General features: G+C 39.7%; 2 protein-coding genes across 22 annotated transcripts in view; one reads left to right on the top strand and one right to left on the bottom strand.

The window, feature by feature from the left end:
• KANSL1L (KAT8 regulatory NSL complex subunit 1 like) overlaps positions 1-8,751 on the top strand; it is a 141,143-nt gene extending 132,392 nt beyond the window's left edge. For all 11 annotated transcript variants that reach the window (XM_027965146.3, XM_027965148.3, XM_027965147.3 and 8 more), the window contains exon 15: positions 87-8,751. In XM_027965146.3, coding sequence (XP_027820947.1) covers positions 87-317 — 231 coding nt within the window. In that variant the 3' untranslated portion in view covers positions 318-8,751. The remainder of the gene's footprint in view (positions 1-86) is intronic.
• The window catches only part of RPE (ribulose-5-phosphate-3-epimerase), a 28,247-nt gene that overhangs the window by 3,258 nt on the left and 7,166 nt on the right, over positions 1-17,823 (bottom strand). For 6 of the 11 annotated variants that reach the window (XM_012144993.5, XM_042244185.2, XM_004004888.6 and 3 more), the window contains 5 exons: positions 14,865-14,944; positions 8,611-8,750; positions 8,102-8,236; positions 7,462-7,548; positions 946-3,523 (listed from right to left, as the gene is read on the bottom strand). In XM_012144993.5, coding sequence (XP_012000383.1) covers positions 3,401-3,523; positions 7,462-7,548; positions 8,102-8,236; positions 8,611-8,748 — 483 coding nt within the window. In that variant the 5' untranslated portion in view covers positions 8,749-8,750; positions 14,865-14,944 and the 3' untranslated portion in view covers positions 946-3,400. Of the gene's footprint in view, positions 1-124; positions 3,524-7,461; positions 7,549-8,101; positions 8,237-8,610; positions 8,751-14,864; positions 14,945-17,823 lie in introns of those variants that run through there. The other 5 variants (XM_042244186.2, XM_012144972.5, XM_012145021.5 and 2 more) reach the window with 4 other exon arrangements.

Raw genomic sequence — 17,823 nt, 5'->3', positions numbered from 1 at the left:
CCAATGGTTATTACAAAATTGACATCTACAGATTATCTGAGATATGAACTTAAATTAGTTGAAACTGAAAATGTTTTCTCTTTCAGTCTTTGTGGTGGGAGCGACGGGTTTTTCCACTGAAGGATGAAGACACAGAAGCTTTATTATGCCAAGATGAAAAAAATGATCAGGTTGAAAGATCAAGCCCAGCTTGCCACAGTGAAGTCTTCTGCACCAGTGCACCAGAGAATGGCCACCATCCAAAAAGGCCGGCAGATGGAATGGAAGAGTACAGAACCCTTGGTCCAGGACTTACTCATGTTAAAAAAAATAGGTGACAGGGAACAAGTGAAGAAAACTGTGTAAATGAATGGGAAAACAGGAGAAAAAAGCAAGCCCTGCTGTCCTGCCCCTCCACAGTCTCAGTTCCAGAATAAGGGCATATAGTGCACATTAACCTTTTATGCTGTTTATGAAACAGGCAAGTTAGTTTCATTTTCCTTCCTGAAACCAGAAGTAACTAGCTTTTCACTGACCAACAAGTGCTAGTCATTTGTGTTTGATGCAAATCACAAGTACCAGAAAATTAACTGCTATAATTTGCTGTCAAATCACATTACTAGGTAAATAATTTTTAAACCACTTACACCCACACACACCCCTGTGTATCAAATGACAGCTTTTTTTTTCTATACAAATGGTTAAATTGCCTCAGAAATAAGAATATAAAAATATGTGTGTATAGAGAATACATGCATACATCTACACACATCTAAGTAGTTTTGAAAAGCACCGGCAATGACCACTCCACTTGAAAAATGCATGTATGAATTATCCCATGAGATATCAGCTGCACTATAAAGAAAGCACAGATTTCCAATGATATTGGACATCTAAAAACATCCCTTCCTAGTAGTCCAGACTTTAAAAGACATATTTAATAGAAGTTATTTATGAAAATTTCTATACCAGGTAACATAATACTTTATTTGAAATCACTGATAATCTGTCTGTTGGGTTAAACACAGGTTATTTTCTATTCACTCCTGACAGAATAAGAAAAGCAATGGTGAGTTAAATATTAGTGTATTTTAAAACTAACACAACTTTTAAGATTTGAGCTTTATGTATCTCATAAACATCCCACTTGAAATGAGTAACAAACAGGAAATTCCCATTCGTATATTACTGTACTTCAGTTCATTTGGTCACTCCTTACCATTGCTTACTCTATTCAAACAGGCATCTATTCTTACTTGTATCCTAGAGAGAGAATTAAAATTCTTAAAAAGTTAATACTTCAGTATTGGATACTGGAGTGTATATAAAGTAAAAATCTCTTTTGACACTATTACATTATTTTTTCCTATGTAAAAATTGAGGACAATTTATATGAATCACTTTTTCTCATGTAAAACAGGTTATTCAAGTTGTAGTACCCATATAATATAACTGACAATCCTAGCCATCTGGCCTAATCTGGGGGATCTGACAGTAAGTTTTTGTTAGAGACTGGAAATTATACTGGTCTCTTTAAAGAAAAAATTTCCAATTCAATACTGACAAATTTTGGCTTATAGTTTTACTGTACATTTTTTAAAAAACAAAAGCCAGAACAAACCCAAGTTGTCCAGGCAAATAAACTCAATTTTTTTTTGTCATGTCTGATCTTATAATCCTCTATGTAAGTTTTTTAATTAAAAAGTTATTTCTATATGCCTTGTGTTGGCTGTGTCTATTTCTATATGCCTTGTCGTGTATCTGTGTGGCAAAGCCTTTCCTAAGCCAAAATAAACAGTAAGAAATAAAATTTTACCTTGAAAACACAGAAGAAACCAAGGAAGCTCTATGCCATGCTTAAAAGTGTTAACGTTCCTATTTTCCAAACCTTATTTCTCAAAACTCATAGTAGCCTGAAAAAGTTTAATGACATTGGTCTTGTTATTTCTTACCATGTGCATTTCATAGCAAGAGTATTTACAAGAATAAAGTAGGTAATACATATCTACTGTCAAAGTTGGGACACAACAGTAAATAGTGTATGGATTAACTCTGTACTTTGTCATATATTAGCCTACTTGGTCTCTCTTGGATTAATAAAATAAATATCCTTGGAGTCAAAAGTCATTAGTTGCAGAATATTCTTAGCAATTGGTTTTTCTAGTTTAAAGTGAGACTGGAAATAAGACAATTAAGCTTCCTTTGCTTAATCCACCTCTTAAGCGCTCCATCTATTAAAAAAAAAGTACAGAGCAGAAATCCTATGCTTTCCTGGATTCTTTCCATCGTACCAGCCTGTTGATGAGTTTCAGTATCTTCATTTGTTTTTAATGGGGAGAAACACACCTGTTTTACCATTCATAGGACTGACTGTAGGTTTGGTGAGATTGTATCAACGTCCTTTATAAAAACAAATTTATCTAATAGCTACTTTGCCTTGGCATGTTCAATTCCACACCCTTAAATTCTAGGAACAGTGGAAGTTTACATATATAATAATCTTTTAATCCTCAACACAATACCACACTCTCATAATTACATTCAATGTATAAATCAGTTAGTAGAAGCTCAAAGAGGTTGGCTGATTTGGTTTGCTAAGATCAAACAAACAGAAGGGTCAGGATTCAACTTAATATTACTTCTAAACAGAGGCCTTTTTTCTTTTTTTAGCGTAGAGCTAGCAAAACATTTTATGTCCTTAGGAATAGTGTGTATAATTAAGAAAAAGTGGAAAGGGGGTGGGGATGGGGGGGCGGCGAGAGATCACTGAATAATCTGTCCTTCTAGGACAGCTAACAAAATACCCTGATAAAACTTGTGCTCATATTTTAGAACAACTTGAAAATCCCTGGGCTTCATAATACACTTTTTTTTTAATATATCAAATATAAGGTGCAAAGTAAAAAATAAATGTTTTTGAAGCTAGGAGAATAAGTATGCCATTCCTAATCAGATGCAAACTTAGCTAGCACACACACAAATCAAAAATGACACGGAACAGGAAAAACTGAAGAACTGCCTTTGCTTTCAGAAAACAGTAAAGAAACCAAAGAAAATTCTTTTTAGAAATTCAGAAAAAAAATTTTTTTCATAGTAGCTAACATGCCTTCCTTAGGCATTAAGACACTTTTCTGCTTGTAACCTTAATACAGCCATATTTTTACTTTTCATAAAAATCAAGTCTCCCAGTAAAAACGGTATTTTATCACACTAATCTTTCAATTCCATCACTAAAAATGTAGTTATACACACCAATTTCTAACCTCTTGGAACATTCTGCATAATGGATTTTAGTCACTGGACAGAGTAATTGCTCAGAAAAGCAGCACTGCCTCAACTGTGGTATGATTTGGTAGTCAATATTCTTGTTTTCCAGTAAAAAGGAGATCTCCTAAGCAGAAACACTGGGTTCCTTGTTGTTTCATCGATCAAGAGAACGTTTCTGAGCAGCTTCTGAACAAACGTTTCTTAACAGGTTGATCACAGATCTGGGGTCTTCACTCCTCATAATGGCACTGCCAGACACAATCATGTTAGCTCCTGCCTGAAAGAAGTAAACACTTTAGGTTATGCCTCAAAGGAAGATGTGGTAAAACCTAAAACAGAACTCCCAGACTAGAGTTTCTACCCTTATACCTAGCAGTCAGCACTTTAACTGTATAAAAGCCACTTCAAGACGAACATACTTAAGCAGCTAGTTCAACGAAGAAAGAAGCTGAAATGCTTAAAAGAGGATGTGAAATTATTTTTAAATGTGTAAGAAACATCGACTTTTTGGTAACCCCTAACCCTCTTCTAAATAAACTGTAGTGCATCTCTGCTAATACTTAGATAAGGTTTTATCTAAAACCTTTAATCTTCACCTCTATTAAAGTTTTCCCCTTATGTACCAATGCCTCCTCAGCTCCTAAAAAAAAAAATCAATCTCTTCATCTTTGAACTATATAGAGGAATTTGCAGACAGTCTAAAAGGACAAGTACTGTTAAAATGTGAGATAATCCAAAAAATACAGCAACACTACATTTAAATATCTTCTCATTTTGATGCCAGTAGAAATGGAACATATGCTGATGTATGCTTCTCTGCATTCCAGAATGGTTTTGAGGTGTCTTAAAAAAGATTTTCAAGATGTTTCTCAATATGAAATCAAAGAGTAAAAATGAGTAAAAACTTATAAAAATAAGTTCAAATTTATCTGAGATTTGACTCAAGGAGGAAAATCCAATCTGTTATATGATTCAGAGCTGAAAGAAAGGGGGACCATTGAGAGAACCCCTAAAGCTGCAAAAAATCTATCCAATGAGAGAGACACTGCTGTGCTACGATATAGTGCATTGTCCAAAATGTTCCTCATAAAAATGAAATAAATATTAGTTTTCTAGCGTTCAGTTCAGTTCAGTCGCTCAGTCGTGTCCAACTCTTTGCGACCCCATGAATCGCAGCATGCCAGGCCTCCCGGTCCATCACCATCTCCCGGAGTTCACTCAGACTCATGGCCATCGAGTCCATGATGCCATTGAGCCATCTCATCCTGGGTCGTCCCCTGCTCCTCCTGCCCCCAATCCCTCCCAGCATCAGAGTCTTTTCCAATGAGTCAACTCTTTGCATGAGGTGGCCAAAGTACTGGAGCTTCAGCTTTAGCATTATTCCTTCCAAAGAAATCCCAGGGTTGATCTCTTTCAGAATGGACTGGTTGGATCTCCTTGCAGTCCAAGGGACCCTCAAGAGTCTTCTCCAATACTACAGTTCAAAAGCATCAATTCTTCAGCGCTCAGCCTTCTTCACAGTCCAACTCACATCCATACATGACCACAGGAAAAACCATAGCCTTGATTAGACGGACCTTGGTCGGCAAAGTAATGTCTCTGCTTTTGAATATACTATCTAGGTTGGTCATAACTTTTCTTCCAAGGAGTTAAGCGTCTTTTAATTTCATGGCTGCAGTCACCATCTGCAGTGATCTTGGAGCCCCAAAAAATAAAGTCTGACACTGTTTCCACATCTATTTCCCATGAAGTGATGGGACCAGATGCCATGATCTTCATTTTCTGAATGTTGAGCTTTAAGCCAACTTTTTCACTCTCCTCTTTCACTTTCATCAAGAGGCTTTTTAGTTCCTCTTCACTTTCTGCCATAAGGGTGGTGTCATCTGCATATCTGAGGTTATCGATATTTCTCCCGCCAATCTTGACTCCAGCTTGTGTTTCTTCCAGTCCAGAGTTTCTCATGATGGACTCTGCATAGAAGTTAAATAAGCAGGGTGACAATATACAGCCTTGATGTACTCCTTTTCCTATTTGGAACCAGTCTGTTGTTCCATGTCCAGTTCTAACTGTTGCTTCCTGACCTGCATACAAATTTCTCAACAGGCAGGTTAGGTGGTCTGGTATTCCCATCTCTTTCAGAATTTTCCACAGTTTATTGTGATCCACACAGTCAAAGGCTTTGGCATAGTCAATAAAGGAGAAATAGATGTTTTTCTGGAACTCTCTTGCTTTTTCCATGATCCAGCGGATGTTGGCAATTTGATCTCTGGTTCCTCTGCCTTTTCTAAAACCAGCTTCAACATCAGGGAGTTCACGATTCACGTGTTGCTGAGGTCTGGCTTGGAGAATTTTGAGTACTACTTTACTAGCATGTGAGATGAGTGCAACTGTGCGGTAGTTTGAGCATTCTGTGGCATTGCCTTTCTTTGGGATTGGAATGAACACTGACCTTTTCCAGTCCTGTGGCCACTGCTGAGTTTTCCAAACTTGCTGGCATATTGAGTACAGCACTTTCACAGCATCATCTTTCAGGATGTGAAACAGCTCAACTGGAATTCCATCACCTCCACTAGCTTTGTTCATAGTGATGCTTTCTAAGGCCCACTTGACTTCACATTCCAAGATGTCTGGCTCTAGATGGGTGATCACACCATCGTGATTATCTGGGTTGTGAAGATCTTTTTTGTACAGTTCTTCCGTGTATTCTTGCCACCTTTTCTTAATATCTTCTGCTTCTGTTAGGTCCATACCATTTCTGTCCTTTATCGAGCCCACCTTTGCATGAAATGTGCCCTTGGTATCTCTAATTTTCTTGAAGAGATCTCTGGTCTTGCCCATTGTGTTGTTTTCCTCTATTTCTTTGCATTGATCGCTAAGGAAGGCTTTCTTATCTCTCCTTGCTATTCTTTGGAACTCTGCACTCAGATGCTCATATCTTTCCTTTTCTCCTTTGCTTTCGCCTCTCTTCTTTTTACAGCTATTTGTAAGCCCTCCCCAGACAGCCATTTTGCTTTTTTGCATTTGTTTTCCATGGGGATGGTCTTGATCTCCATCTCCTGTACAATGTCACGAACCTCATTCCATAGTTCATCAGGCACTCTGTCTATCAGATCTAGACCCTTAAATCTATTTCTCACTTCCACTGTATAATCATAAGGGATTTGATTTAGGTCATACCTGAATGGTCTAGCGGTTTTCCCTACTTTCTTCAATTTCAGTCTGAATTTGGCAATAAGTAGTTCATGATCTGAGCCACAGTCAGCTCCTGGTCTTGTTTTTGTTGACTGTATAGAGCTTCTCCATCTTTGGCTGCATAGAATATAATCAATCTGATTTCGGTGTTGACCATCTGGTGATGTCCATGTGTAGAGTCTTCTCTTGTGTTGTTGGAAGAGGGTGTTTGCTATGACCAGTGCATTTTCTTGGCAAAACTCCTATTAGTCTTTGCCCTGCTTCATTCCGCATTCCAAGGCCAAATTTGCCTGTTACTCCAGGTGTTTCTTGACTTCCTACTTTTGCATTCCAGTCCCCTATAATGAAAAGGACACCTTTTTTGGGTGTTAGTTCTAAAAGATCTTGTAGGTTTTCATAAAACTGTTCAACTTCAGTTTTTTCAGGGTTACTGGTTGGGGCATAGACTTGGATAACTCTGATATTGAATAGTTTGCCTTGGAGACTAACAGAGACCATATGTCTCAATGTAAGCAGAAACAGTATTAATGACAAAGCACAGATCAGTAAAAATGAATTCTACAGGGGTCAAAAGATGTATGCTCACTGTCTGTCTGTCCAGTGTCATCTTCATACTGATCACAGTCAAGCTTTTGATAAGTATCAAGCAGAAAAGTGTGTGACATTTACACAAAACACTGGAAGCAAAAATAGGAAGCAAAAAAAACAAAAAACAAAAAAAAACCACACACAAAATAGGAAGATTCCCTATTTTGGAAAACTGTCTCAAAGGCCCTGGAACTTCTCAATGATATTACACAGGCTGGCAGTCAGCACATTCCTCTTTCAAAGAATTTTTTCATCATTACTGAGATAGCTAGGACTTACTATTTACTTTCCTAGTGTTACATTTAAACAAACAAATACTTTTCCAAGAAAGACTATTTAGGAAGTGTAGGGGAAATCTCTTTGGTAGACAAGATCTGTCCTGGCATTACATTTGATAGGAAATTGGTCCAGGTTGCCGTCAAGGAGCAGTCTCACCTCTGCGCATTTATGGATAGTGTCAGGACCTACTCCACCATCCACCTCAATGTCCAAAGATGGGAACTGGGTCCTCAACCAATGAACCTAGATATACACAAGGAAATAAATGACTCCTAAGTGGACAGGTAGAGGGTAAGCACACTAAACAAAAAATGAAATGGCCACTAAAATATGACTCCAAATGTCTCACAGAGTAACTTTATATCAATAAAAGTTATGACTGGGGAAAGCCATCTTAATATACTGAAACAAACTTTCATAAAAGCAAGCTTTGTTCTGTTTGCCAAATGGCATTGAATTTGTCATGGACTTGCCGAAAACATAGCTCACAGAAACAAGGCAAAGATAAAACCCTCAATAGTCAATGAAAATTCCATCTAAAGGTTACAGTTTCCAGAACAGTTTCCAATGGTTTTGGAAACTAATACGTGGTATCTCTTCTGATCTCCAAACCTAAATCTCTTTGGGCATCTCTCATCCCATATTCCAATGACATGTAGGCACCCCCATTTCCCTGCCTTCAGAGTAAGGTATAAACATACAAGCAGCCCAAACATACAAGTAGCCCAATACATGCTTAATGAATAAATATACACAATAAAAAACCTTACTCCAGAACCAAATACTTTTTTTTTACCTTTGGCATCATATCGTCCATGAATTTCTGCCCTCCAAACCCAGGTTCCACTGTCATAACCAAGGCCATATCTATTTGATTAGCCCATGGTGCCAAATACTCAACTGAAGTTCCTGGTTTGATAGCAAGGCCAACCTGTAACAAACAAATTTGTTACATCACATCAATAACTATTTCCATATTACATTACTGTGGTTTATCAGGCCCAGTAGGAAGCTCTATTCTTAAAGAATGGAATACATACATTAATTGTTCAGCTGTAAGTTGTTTTTTAAGTCAACATGAATATCACCAGTAAATGTTTCTAAAAGGCAGCAATTTCTAGAAAACATTAGTAGAATGTATTCATTTTATCTGACAAACATGTTATACTTAAAGTCTAGCTTCAATGCTGAAGAACAGTTGTCTACGTCTGGTCTTCTTCACCTATCATTTTGGGTCTTCGACCAAACTTTCCGAACTCTGAGAATGAATAGTATAAAACATTACCCTCACTGCTAAGCTCTTACCTTCATTCCATTCTCCCGAATGTCTTTGATCAAAGCTCCTGGGTTGTCAGTAGCCTCGAGATGAAAGGTATATTGATTGGCTCCTGCTACAGCCATTGGCTTTACCCACTGTTCTGGCCTGGACACCATCATGTGCATGTCTGGAAAGAAAAGACATATCCCCTAACTATTACTAAAAGGAAAACAGCTGCTCATATTATTGAAGTCAATCTGTAGTTTTTGCTATTTCAGATATGGACTCTTCTGCCATCATGATAATTGTTAAATACAAGTTTCGGCATAGATAGCTTCCTTGCATCTTTAAGGTAAGGTTCTGGTTAAACACATTTATAAAAAAAAAAAAATCCAACATTTTTCCACAAAAAGCCTACAGCACTATTTATGAGAAGTAGTAACTAGGAATCAGGAAACGTAAGTTCAGGTTCAGGAAATATCATTGTAAAAAACTTAGATTACATTCTTAGGGAGACAAATAAAGGAGTAAATACAAATAAAGCTGGTAGTAAACAAAGCCAGTGTTGCTGGAGTCAGGGCGGGGCAGGGGCAGCACTGGGGAGGGAGGATGAGGTAAGAGAAACACTGGATAAAACTACAGAACTCTGCAGACCGTCAGGTTTTATTTTGAATGACACAGAACAAATAGTGCAGTACTTAGATCTAACTTTGAAGATCAAGGCAATAAACCTAGTGACTGCAGATGGTGAGCAGTGGTGGGGATTCTGGATATTTTCTGAAGTCAGGGCCAAGAGGGACTGCTGTGGCTCAGATGTGCGCAGTGAGACAAGGGTCAGATGGTGCAAGGATTTGGGCCTAAGGAGCTAGAACAGAACTGTCATCACTAAGAGGCAGACAACTGCAAAAGGAGGAACAGACTCAGAGGAAAGATCATGTTAACCAGAAGCAGCCTGCCACGTGTCCTTAAATCTAAAGCTCAAATCATATGAAAATGTTTGGGAAGAAACGGGCGTGGCCTTCTTAAACATGTTGACTTAAAACATAATATTAATAGCATTTCACGGGAAAGCGAGGGCAGCTTAAAAGAAGTGAAAGCAAGAAATGATGCAGGAAAGAAGAAAATGGTAAACTCTCCTGTGCCAGACAGACAGTAATGAGCAGAGTTTTGAGCTTTTTGTTTCGTAACAGACAGCACATTTCTGATCCAGCAAAACTATGTTAAAGAAAAAAAAATCAAGTATTACAGAACTCAGTAGCGAAGACTTAGAAAATGCAACAAGGCTTTGAAAAACGTCAGGAAAACAGAGTATAGAGCCTGATTAACGAAGTCAAAGCTAACATTTCTATTTCTAAACTAATAAAAGTAACAAAAATAGAACATGTTTCAATAGGCAAAACTTTGTTTTCAGAAGATAAACTCAATTTGGTGTGTTCTTCCTTCATATCATAAACAAGAAAATTTCAATCTGGTTTACGAGACCAAGTTTATTCATTCCTAAGCTACCAGACTAGACAGCTAAGTCATCCCTACTCAATCTCCAGCGTGCAGTCACCGCCAGCAACCGTCACTGGACATTCTCTGGTGTTCGGAGAATCAACGACTCAGCGACTCTGCCTGTAATCACAACACAGGTCTCAAATGTTCTACTGTCAGACTCCTTCCGCACTCTTAAAAATTACTGAAGACTCCTCCACCCCAATACTGATGATGTGGGTTATATTTATCAATATCTAATGTATTAGAAAGGCAAACTAAAAAAAACTTTCAGTGTCTATTTGTGTGTGCTAAGTCACTTCAGCCGTGTGCGACTCTTTGCAACTCCATGGACCGTAGCCTTTCAGGCTTTTCTCCAGGCAAGAATACTGGAGTGGGATTCTCCAGGCAAGAACACTGGAGTGGGTTGCCATGTCCTTCTCCAGATGATCTTCCCTGACTCAGGGATCAAAGGTGGGCTCTCGCACTGCAGACAGATTCTTCACCATGTGAAATACGAGGGAAGCTTTTGTGTCTACTTAAGTCAGTCATAAAAAAGTAATGATACTATAAATCCATTACATGTTAATGTAACAGTTGCATTATTTTACATTTTGGCGAGTAGGTAGTGCCTGGCTTGGAGAAGGCAATGGCACCCCACTCCAGTACTCTTGCCTGGAAAATCCCATGGATGGAGGAGCCTGGTAGGCTGCAGTCCTTGGGGTCGCTAAGAGTCGGACACGACTGAGCAACTTCACTTTCACTTTTCACTTTCATGCATTGGAGAAGGAAATGGCAACCCACTCCAGTGCTCTTGCCTGGAGAATCCCAGGGACAGGGGAGCCTGGTGGGCTGCCGTCTATGGGATCGCACAGAGTCGGACACGACTGAAGTGACTTAGCAGCAGCAGCAGTGCCTGGCTTAAGAGAATACACACCTGTATTCTCACATCTGCTCTGCATTCAATCTGTTGTTTTATAGTAGGGAAAAAAAATGCAGAGAAAAGGGAGGCATCCCTACCCGCACAGCCTTTTCACTCAAGTATGGATAGTCTACCGTTTCTACCCCAAAACTCAACAAGCAGTATGAAAGATTACTGGCAGTGTGGAATCTATAAATCCTGTCAGTGACCTTTCCATACTTTGTTAATGCTAAAACTCGTTAGTCTGTATTTTGAACAGCTCTTTTAAGTACTATTGGTTCACTGAGTTACACAGATCTTCCAAACAGTGACACATTTCTTTATATACTATCCAAAACCCACATTGTCAATGTCACTACAGATCTTATAAAAAAAGCTATAAGCATTGGGAAGCTTTCAAGCTCAAAGCAGCAAATATAAGTTTTCCAAAATTTCAATTTTCACTTGCAAATTCTAACTTTTGTCAGTGGCAACAAAAACTGATGAGCTGCTTTCTTTGAAGTGACAGGTTCACGTAGTTAATTTTAAAGACAATATCAGGAAAATATCTAAGTCTGATAACCACAGTTCATTGTCAGTTATTCTTTTAGTGGAAAATGGTGTATGTGAAAAAACCAGCACTTGCAGTCTACAGCTCGAGACAATGAAATGAGTGGTTTTCCTCAAGGAAATGATCATCCTCCAGGATTCAACAGAAGGGCTTTGTATGTATTATCTTCCCACTCCGTTACACAAAATACTAAAGAGACGCATGCTCAAGAACCAAGATTTACTAAATCCATCACCTGTTCCAATTCTTCAAGGATACTATGAAGGCATGGTGTATAAGAACATCATAATACCTGTAGTAACCTGTTCAGTATTACCTGGTTCAGGAAAACCGCCTTATCTCTGGCTAGGGCATCAGCAGACTCATTCACCACTGCTTTTGCACCATCGGTACAAATAATGCAAATAATATCAGTACAATTTACAAATCGAACTACAAATAGTTTTGACATCATGCTGCTGCTGCTACTAAGCCGCTTCAGTTGCATCTGTCTATAAAAGATGCCTACAGGTCCTCACACCATACTTGAAGACCACTGATTTAGATAAAAGCAAAAATGACTTTTCCCTACCACTTTACATCTTAAGACAGTAAATTCTACTCAATATTAGGACTGAATTGTTAAAAGCTTTAGCAGTTATACATACAGCTTGTGATCTAACTCCTAAGATATATAATGTACCAATTAACCAACTACCAGTATCCAAGAATTACACAAACAACATATAAGATAAAAAACAAAGGTCACAAACTCTAAAGCATATGAAATCCATTCATCTTTACTTGAGACTGTCTTCTGGTAAGACTGATTAGCAAGTTTATCAGCAAACAAAAACTAAAAGCAGGGATGAAAAAACAGATTGTGGGGGGTAGGGGTGGCAGCTGAGTTGGTCAGAGAAAGGGCACAGAGAAGGGGAGTCAAACAGCAGTGAGAAGTAACAGTTGGGAGACCAACTAAAAGGAAGGGAAAAAGACAAAATATACATATTTTAAATCCACACAAAGCCAGAATGTGGATTCTGTGGCCATTGTACAAGGCGTGAGAGGGCAAAGAACACTTTCATCCAACTCCGATAGTTTTAAGGATAAATTTACCCTCGAAAAGTCAGTGCCTTCCAAGTGGAACGGACCTACAGAGGCTCTAACAGCCTCCTGCAAAGTCAGCAGTGTTCCACAACTGCACTGGTACAGAAGTCACACGTGGCTACTGAGAACCTGCAATGCAGTTAATGCCACTAAGAAACAATTTTTAATTTTAGCTGACTTAAATAGCTACATGAGGTTAGTGGTTACCATACTGAACAGAACAGCTAGAGCCCTTCATAAACGGTCCACAAGGTCAATAAAAAAATGTAAGTTTTACTAAAATTAAGTGATGAATTACATAAATACACATTATTTATAAAAGCTCACCAAATGTCTTCTGTACCAGAGATCTGGCAATAGCGGCTCTGCTAACTTAGTTTAAAACATCAGCAGCAGTGACAAGGATATATGGGCTAAATCTACATTCCACAGGAGTAACTTCTAGGTCACTATGTGATCTTAAAAAAGACCTTAATTCACATTATCTTACAACACTGAAGTGGAGCGTACGCCGACCTGTTCAGTTCAGTTCAGTCGCTCAGTTGTGTCCGACTCTTTGCGACCCCATGAATCACAACACGCCAGGCCTCCCTGTCCATCACCAACTCCTGGAGTTCACTCAGACTCACATCCATCGAGTCCGTGATATCATCCAGCCGTCTCATCCTCGGTCGTCCCCTTCTCCTCCTGCCCCCAATCCCTCCCAGCATCAGACTCTTTTCCAATGAGTCAACTCTTTGCATGAGGTGGCCAAAGTACTGGAGCTTCAGCTTTAGCATCATTCCTTCCAAAGAAATCCCAGGGTTGATCTCCTTCAGAATGGACTGGTTGGATCTCCTTGCAGTCCAAGGGACCCTCAAGAGTCTTCTCCAACACCACAGTTCAAAAGCATCAATTCTTCGGCGCTCAGCCTTCTTCACAGTCCAACTCTCACATCCACACGACCCCTGGAAAAACCATAGCCCTGACTAGACAGACCTTAGTCGGCAAAGTAATGTCTCTGCTTTTGAATATGCTATCTAAGTTGGTCATAACTTTTCTTCCAAGGAGTAAGCGTCTTTTAATTTCATGGCTGCAGTCACCATCTGCAGTGATCTTGGAGCCCAAAAAAATAAAGTCTGACACTGTTTCCACATCTATTTCCCATGAAGTGATGGGACCAGATGCCATGATCTTCATTTTCTGAATGTTGAGCTTTAGCCAACTTTTTCACTCTCCTCTTTCACTTTCATGAAGAGGCTTTTTAGTTCCTCTTCACTTTCTGCCATAAGGGTGGTGTCATCTGCATATCTGAGGATACTGATATTTCTCCCAGCAATCTTGATTCCAGCTTGTGCTTCTTCCAGCCCAGCATTTCTTATGATGTACTCTGCATAGAAGTTAAATAAGCAGGGTGACAATATACAGCCTTGATGTACTCCTTTTCCTATTTGGAACCAGTCTGTTGTTCCATGTCCAGTTCTATCTATTGCTTCTTGACCTGCATACAGGTTTCTCAAGAGGCAGGTCAGGTGGTCTGGGATTTCCATCTCTTTCAGAATTTTCCACAGTTTATTGTGATCCACACAGTCAAAAGCTTTGGCATAGCCAATAAATCAGATTGGCTCTTCCTTTTTCGATGATCCAGCGGATGTTGGCAATTTGATCTCTGGTTCCTCTGCCTTTTCTAAAACTAGCTTGAACATCTGGAAGTTCATGGTTCACATATTGCTTAAGCCTGGCTTGGAGAATTTTGAGCATTACTTTACTAGCATGGGAGACCTGTAGAAAGCTCCAATTTCAATGAATCGACTTCTCATCTAGACCATAAATCAACTGATTCCTAAGTTCATTTAACAATCACATTGAGCCTCAGCTGTGTGTCTATGCTATGCTCTGGGAAAACCACAGCAAACCAAGTGAATGAAATCCTGCCCTTAAGGAGTTTAGAGTCTGATAAAAGCAGATTGAAAGAAATTCTAAGAAAATCAACAAGGTAAAAAGGTTAATTTAGGACAGGGCTCTCTGAAGAAACAACAACAAAGGATCTGAGGTGGAAAGATGAGGTAGCACTGATCAAGTGAACACAGTTTAGGCAAAGAGACTCTAGCCAAAGCGCCTAGGCCCCGAGGTGGGCAAGTTCAGCTTCTTACAGGAGGCCAATGAAGTCCCAGCACAGGGGGAGGGAAAAGGGTACACTGTGAAATTGGAAGTTGCGAAATCAACCAGCTACTTCCCCTTTCCTTGAGCAAGATACTCAGCTTCAGATGCCATAAACACCCACTTACCAAAGAAAGGGTCCTGGCCTAGCTGCTTTCGGAGGCTTTCTACCACAGGGTGACCAAAGGTGATGTTGGGAACAAAATGCCTACAAGACAAACAAAATCTTACTCTGAAAATGTTTTCAATTCAGTCTCTGTATTTTTCTCAAAATGTATCCTGATAGACAAAGAGGAGATTATCTGCGATTGCAATATTTTTCAATTTAACATTTAACATCAGTATCAGTATTAAACACTAAAAATACCCATAGAATTTCAGTTTTACAGAGCAGTAACTCCTTGATATTCCAAGAAGTCATAATGTCACATAATTGACCAATTTAATGCTGTAATTCAAAATCCCTGACAGGAAGAAATGAAGGATGACAAAATCAAACCCCAAAAGTTATATGACTTGCCCAAGTCACATACTAGTTAGGAAGTTCAAGACTCTGATAAGGGTTTCTCAAATCTTAAGCCTATCACAAGTCACCTGTGGCTATCTCTAATCTACTTCTACCACAGGGCACAAAATGACAAGTTTATTTAAGCTTTGTTAAAGATTATCAATAAAGAAACTTAAGGTATATTAATAACCACCACTTACTAAAGGTTTATAACATACCAGATATTGTGCCTTATTTTATTTCATCTTCACAACAGCCCTCTGAAGTAAATGCTGTTATCATCTCCATTTAAGGAGCATAGGATATAACTTCCCTAAGTCACCCAGTTAATAACTCGTTGGGTCAGGTTTCAAATTAAGGCTTTCTGATATCGGACCCAAGGTAGTTAACCATTACCCTACTCCAGCTCTCTTGTTGTATCACGAGTTCACTTCAACATTTAGGCTGGGTGCTTCAGAGTACTATATTTTATTTTTAAAAATGTGAGTTTCTCTGCTCACCACAGAAAAGGTTACAATCTCACTGGTACCAAGAGAGGGCTAATGACTCACCACAATTCATGACTGACTGCTACAGTATAGTTGTTGGCAGGAAGCCAGCTCGGCCAAGGGCCACATTTCCCAACTCCCTTTAAAACCAGGTGGCCACGTGACTAATTCTCACAAAAGGGCTGTGAAATATGAACACAAGTGATGCGTGTCACTGCAGAGCCCCAGGGGTTGAGTATATTCCTGTTCTGCTCTCATTTTACCCTTCTGCCAGGAAAGAGGCCCTTAAGGGCAGAGACAGGGGATGGAAGGGGACTCTGATGTCCCCGAATTTCTGCATGGAAGGATATTCACACCAAACTACTACATGAAGGAAAAAAAAACTTTATAACATTAAGCCACTGAAATCTAGGCTTTCTTTTGTTAAAGTAGTAGGCATTACCCTGAATGAGGCCTGTAGAGAAAAGCTAAAGTATGCAATATAAGGTAATTGTTCCAGAGGCAAGTAGAATAGCATTTTTTTTTTTTTTAAGGGATAGAGCATGGGGTTCATGTCAATGGAATTCTCCAGGCAGGAATATTGGAGTGGGTTGCCATTTCCTTCTCCAGGGGACCTTTTCGACCCAGGGATCAAACCCAGGTTTCCCACGTTACAGGCAGATTATTTACCATCTAAGCCAGGAGGAAAGCCCCAGATCCCCATGGAATTACAGAATTAATGGAATTTGTCAAGATGGGGAAAGAAATGAACAAAGGTAAAGAAAACCAAGTTAAGCTCAAAGAAAGGGAGACGGTGCTGCCCACCTTGGCTACTATGAATAAAATACGAGGCAAGACTGTGTCACATTAAATGATACAGAATGCCAGGCTCACTGTTTGAACTTTAATCCTGATCAAGTGAGGTTTTAAAAGAGAAAGTCAAAGTCGCTCGGTCATGTCTGACTCTTTGCAACCCCATGTTCTACACAGTGGGGTTTCAAAGAGTCAGACATGAAATTCTCCAGACATGAAATACTGGAGTGGGTAGCCTTTCCCTTCTCCAGGGGATCTTCCCAAGTCAGGGATCAAACTCAGGTTTCCCGCATTGCAGGTGGATTCTTTATCAGCTGAGCCACCAGAGAAGCAATGAAAAATTAAGATGGAAACAATACCGCAGCAGCACAACTGACTGAGCAGTAAACTGGAAGAAGCAAGGCAAGAGGTGTCGGTAAATGGCAAGAAACAGTAAAAACAGAAACAAGGATAGCAACTGACGGGGTTTTTCTGTTAAGGTGCAGTGGGGTGGTGGTGGGGTGGGAAGTGTTGTCAAAGAGAAGAAACCACGGAGCTTTCCAGGTGGTGCTAGTGGTAAGAACCTGCCTGCCAGTGCAGGAGACGTAAGAGACATAGGTTCGCTCCATGGGCTGGAAGATCCCCTGGAGGAGGGCACGCCAACCCACTCCAGTATTCTTGCCTGGAGAATCCCATGGACAGAGGAGCCTGGCTGGCTACAGTCCATGGGGTCACAAAGAGGCAGATACGACTTAAATGACTTAGCACCCAGCACCAAGGTCTTGAGCTTAGATGACAAGCAGGCAGAATGCGGGTTAATAAAGAATTATACAGGACAACCGCCATTCTAAACAATTCCATCATATTAACTCATTAAAATCATGCCACCAATTTAGTGAGACAGGTACCACTGTTTTCTGTATTTTTATAGATGAGAAAGAGAGGCTAGAGCTCACACAACCAGTAAGTGCAGGAGGCAGTCAACCCAGCTCCAAAGTTCAGGCTCTTATCTGCAAGGCCTGTCTGCCCCTTCACTGACAATTAACAACTAACCGAAAAAAAAGTCCAAGGGAGGAGAGCCTTAAGAGAGAGAGCAGTCGGGGGTGGGGATAGGGGTGGCTGGGTTGGCAGATAGCATGGAGGATTAAAACAGGGCAGAAGGAGACAGGGGACAAATGAAAAAGATCTGGCCTGGCTAATGGTGGTCTGTGAGACTGTGGGCCCAGTACTGGAAATTTCTGGAAGTTTTTCAAAAGTCAGAAATCTAGTACTAATGTGAAATCTCCCTGGCTTTATATTGCCCTAACTAACTTAGGACCC

The sequence above is a fragment of the Ovis aries genome, chromosome 2, assembly GCF_016772045.2.
Source record: "Ovis aries strain OAR_USU_Benz2616 breed Rambouillet chromosome 2, ARS-UI_Ramb_v3.0, whole genome shotgun sequence".
Classification (NCBI taxonomy): Eukaryota; Metazoa; Chordata; class Mammalia; order Artiodactyla; family Bovidae; genus Ovis; species Ovis aries.
This window is presented reverse-complemented; position numbering and strand designations above follow the sequence as displayed.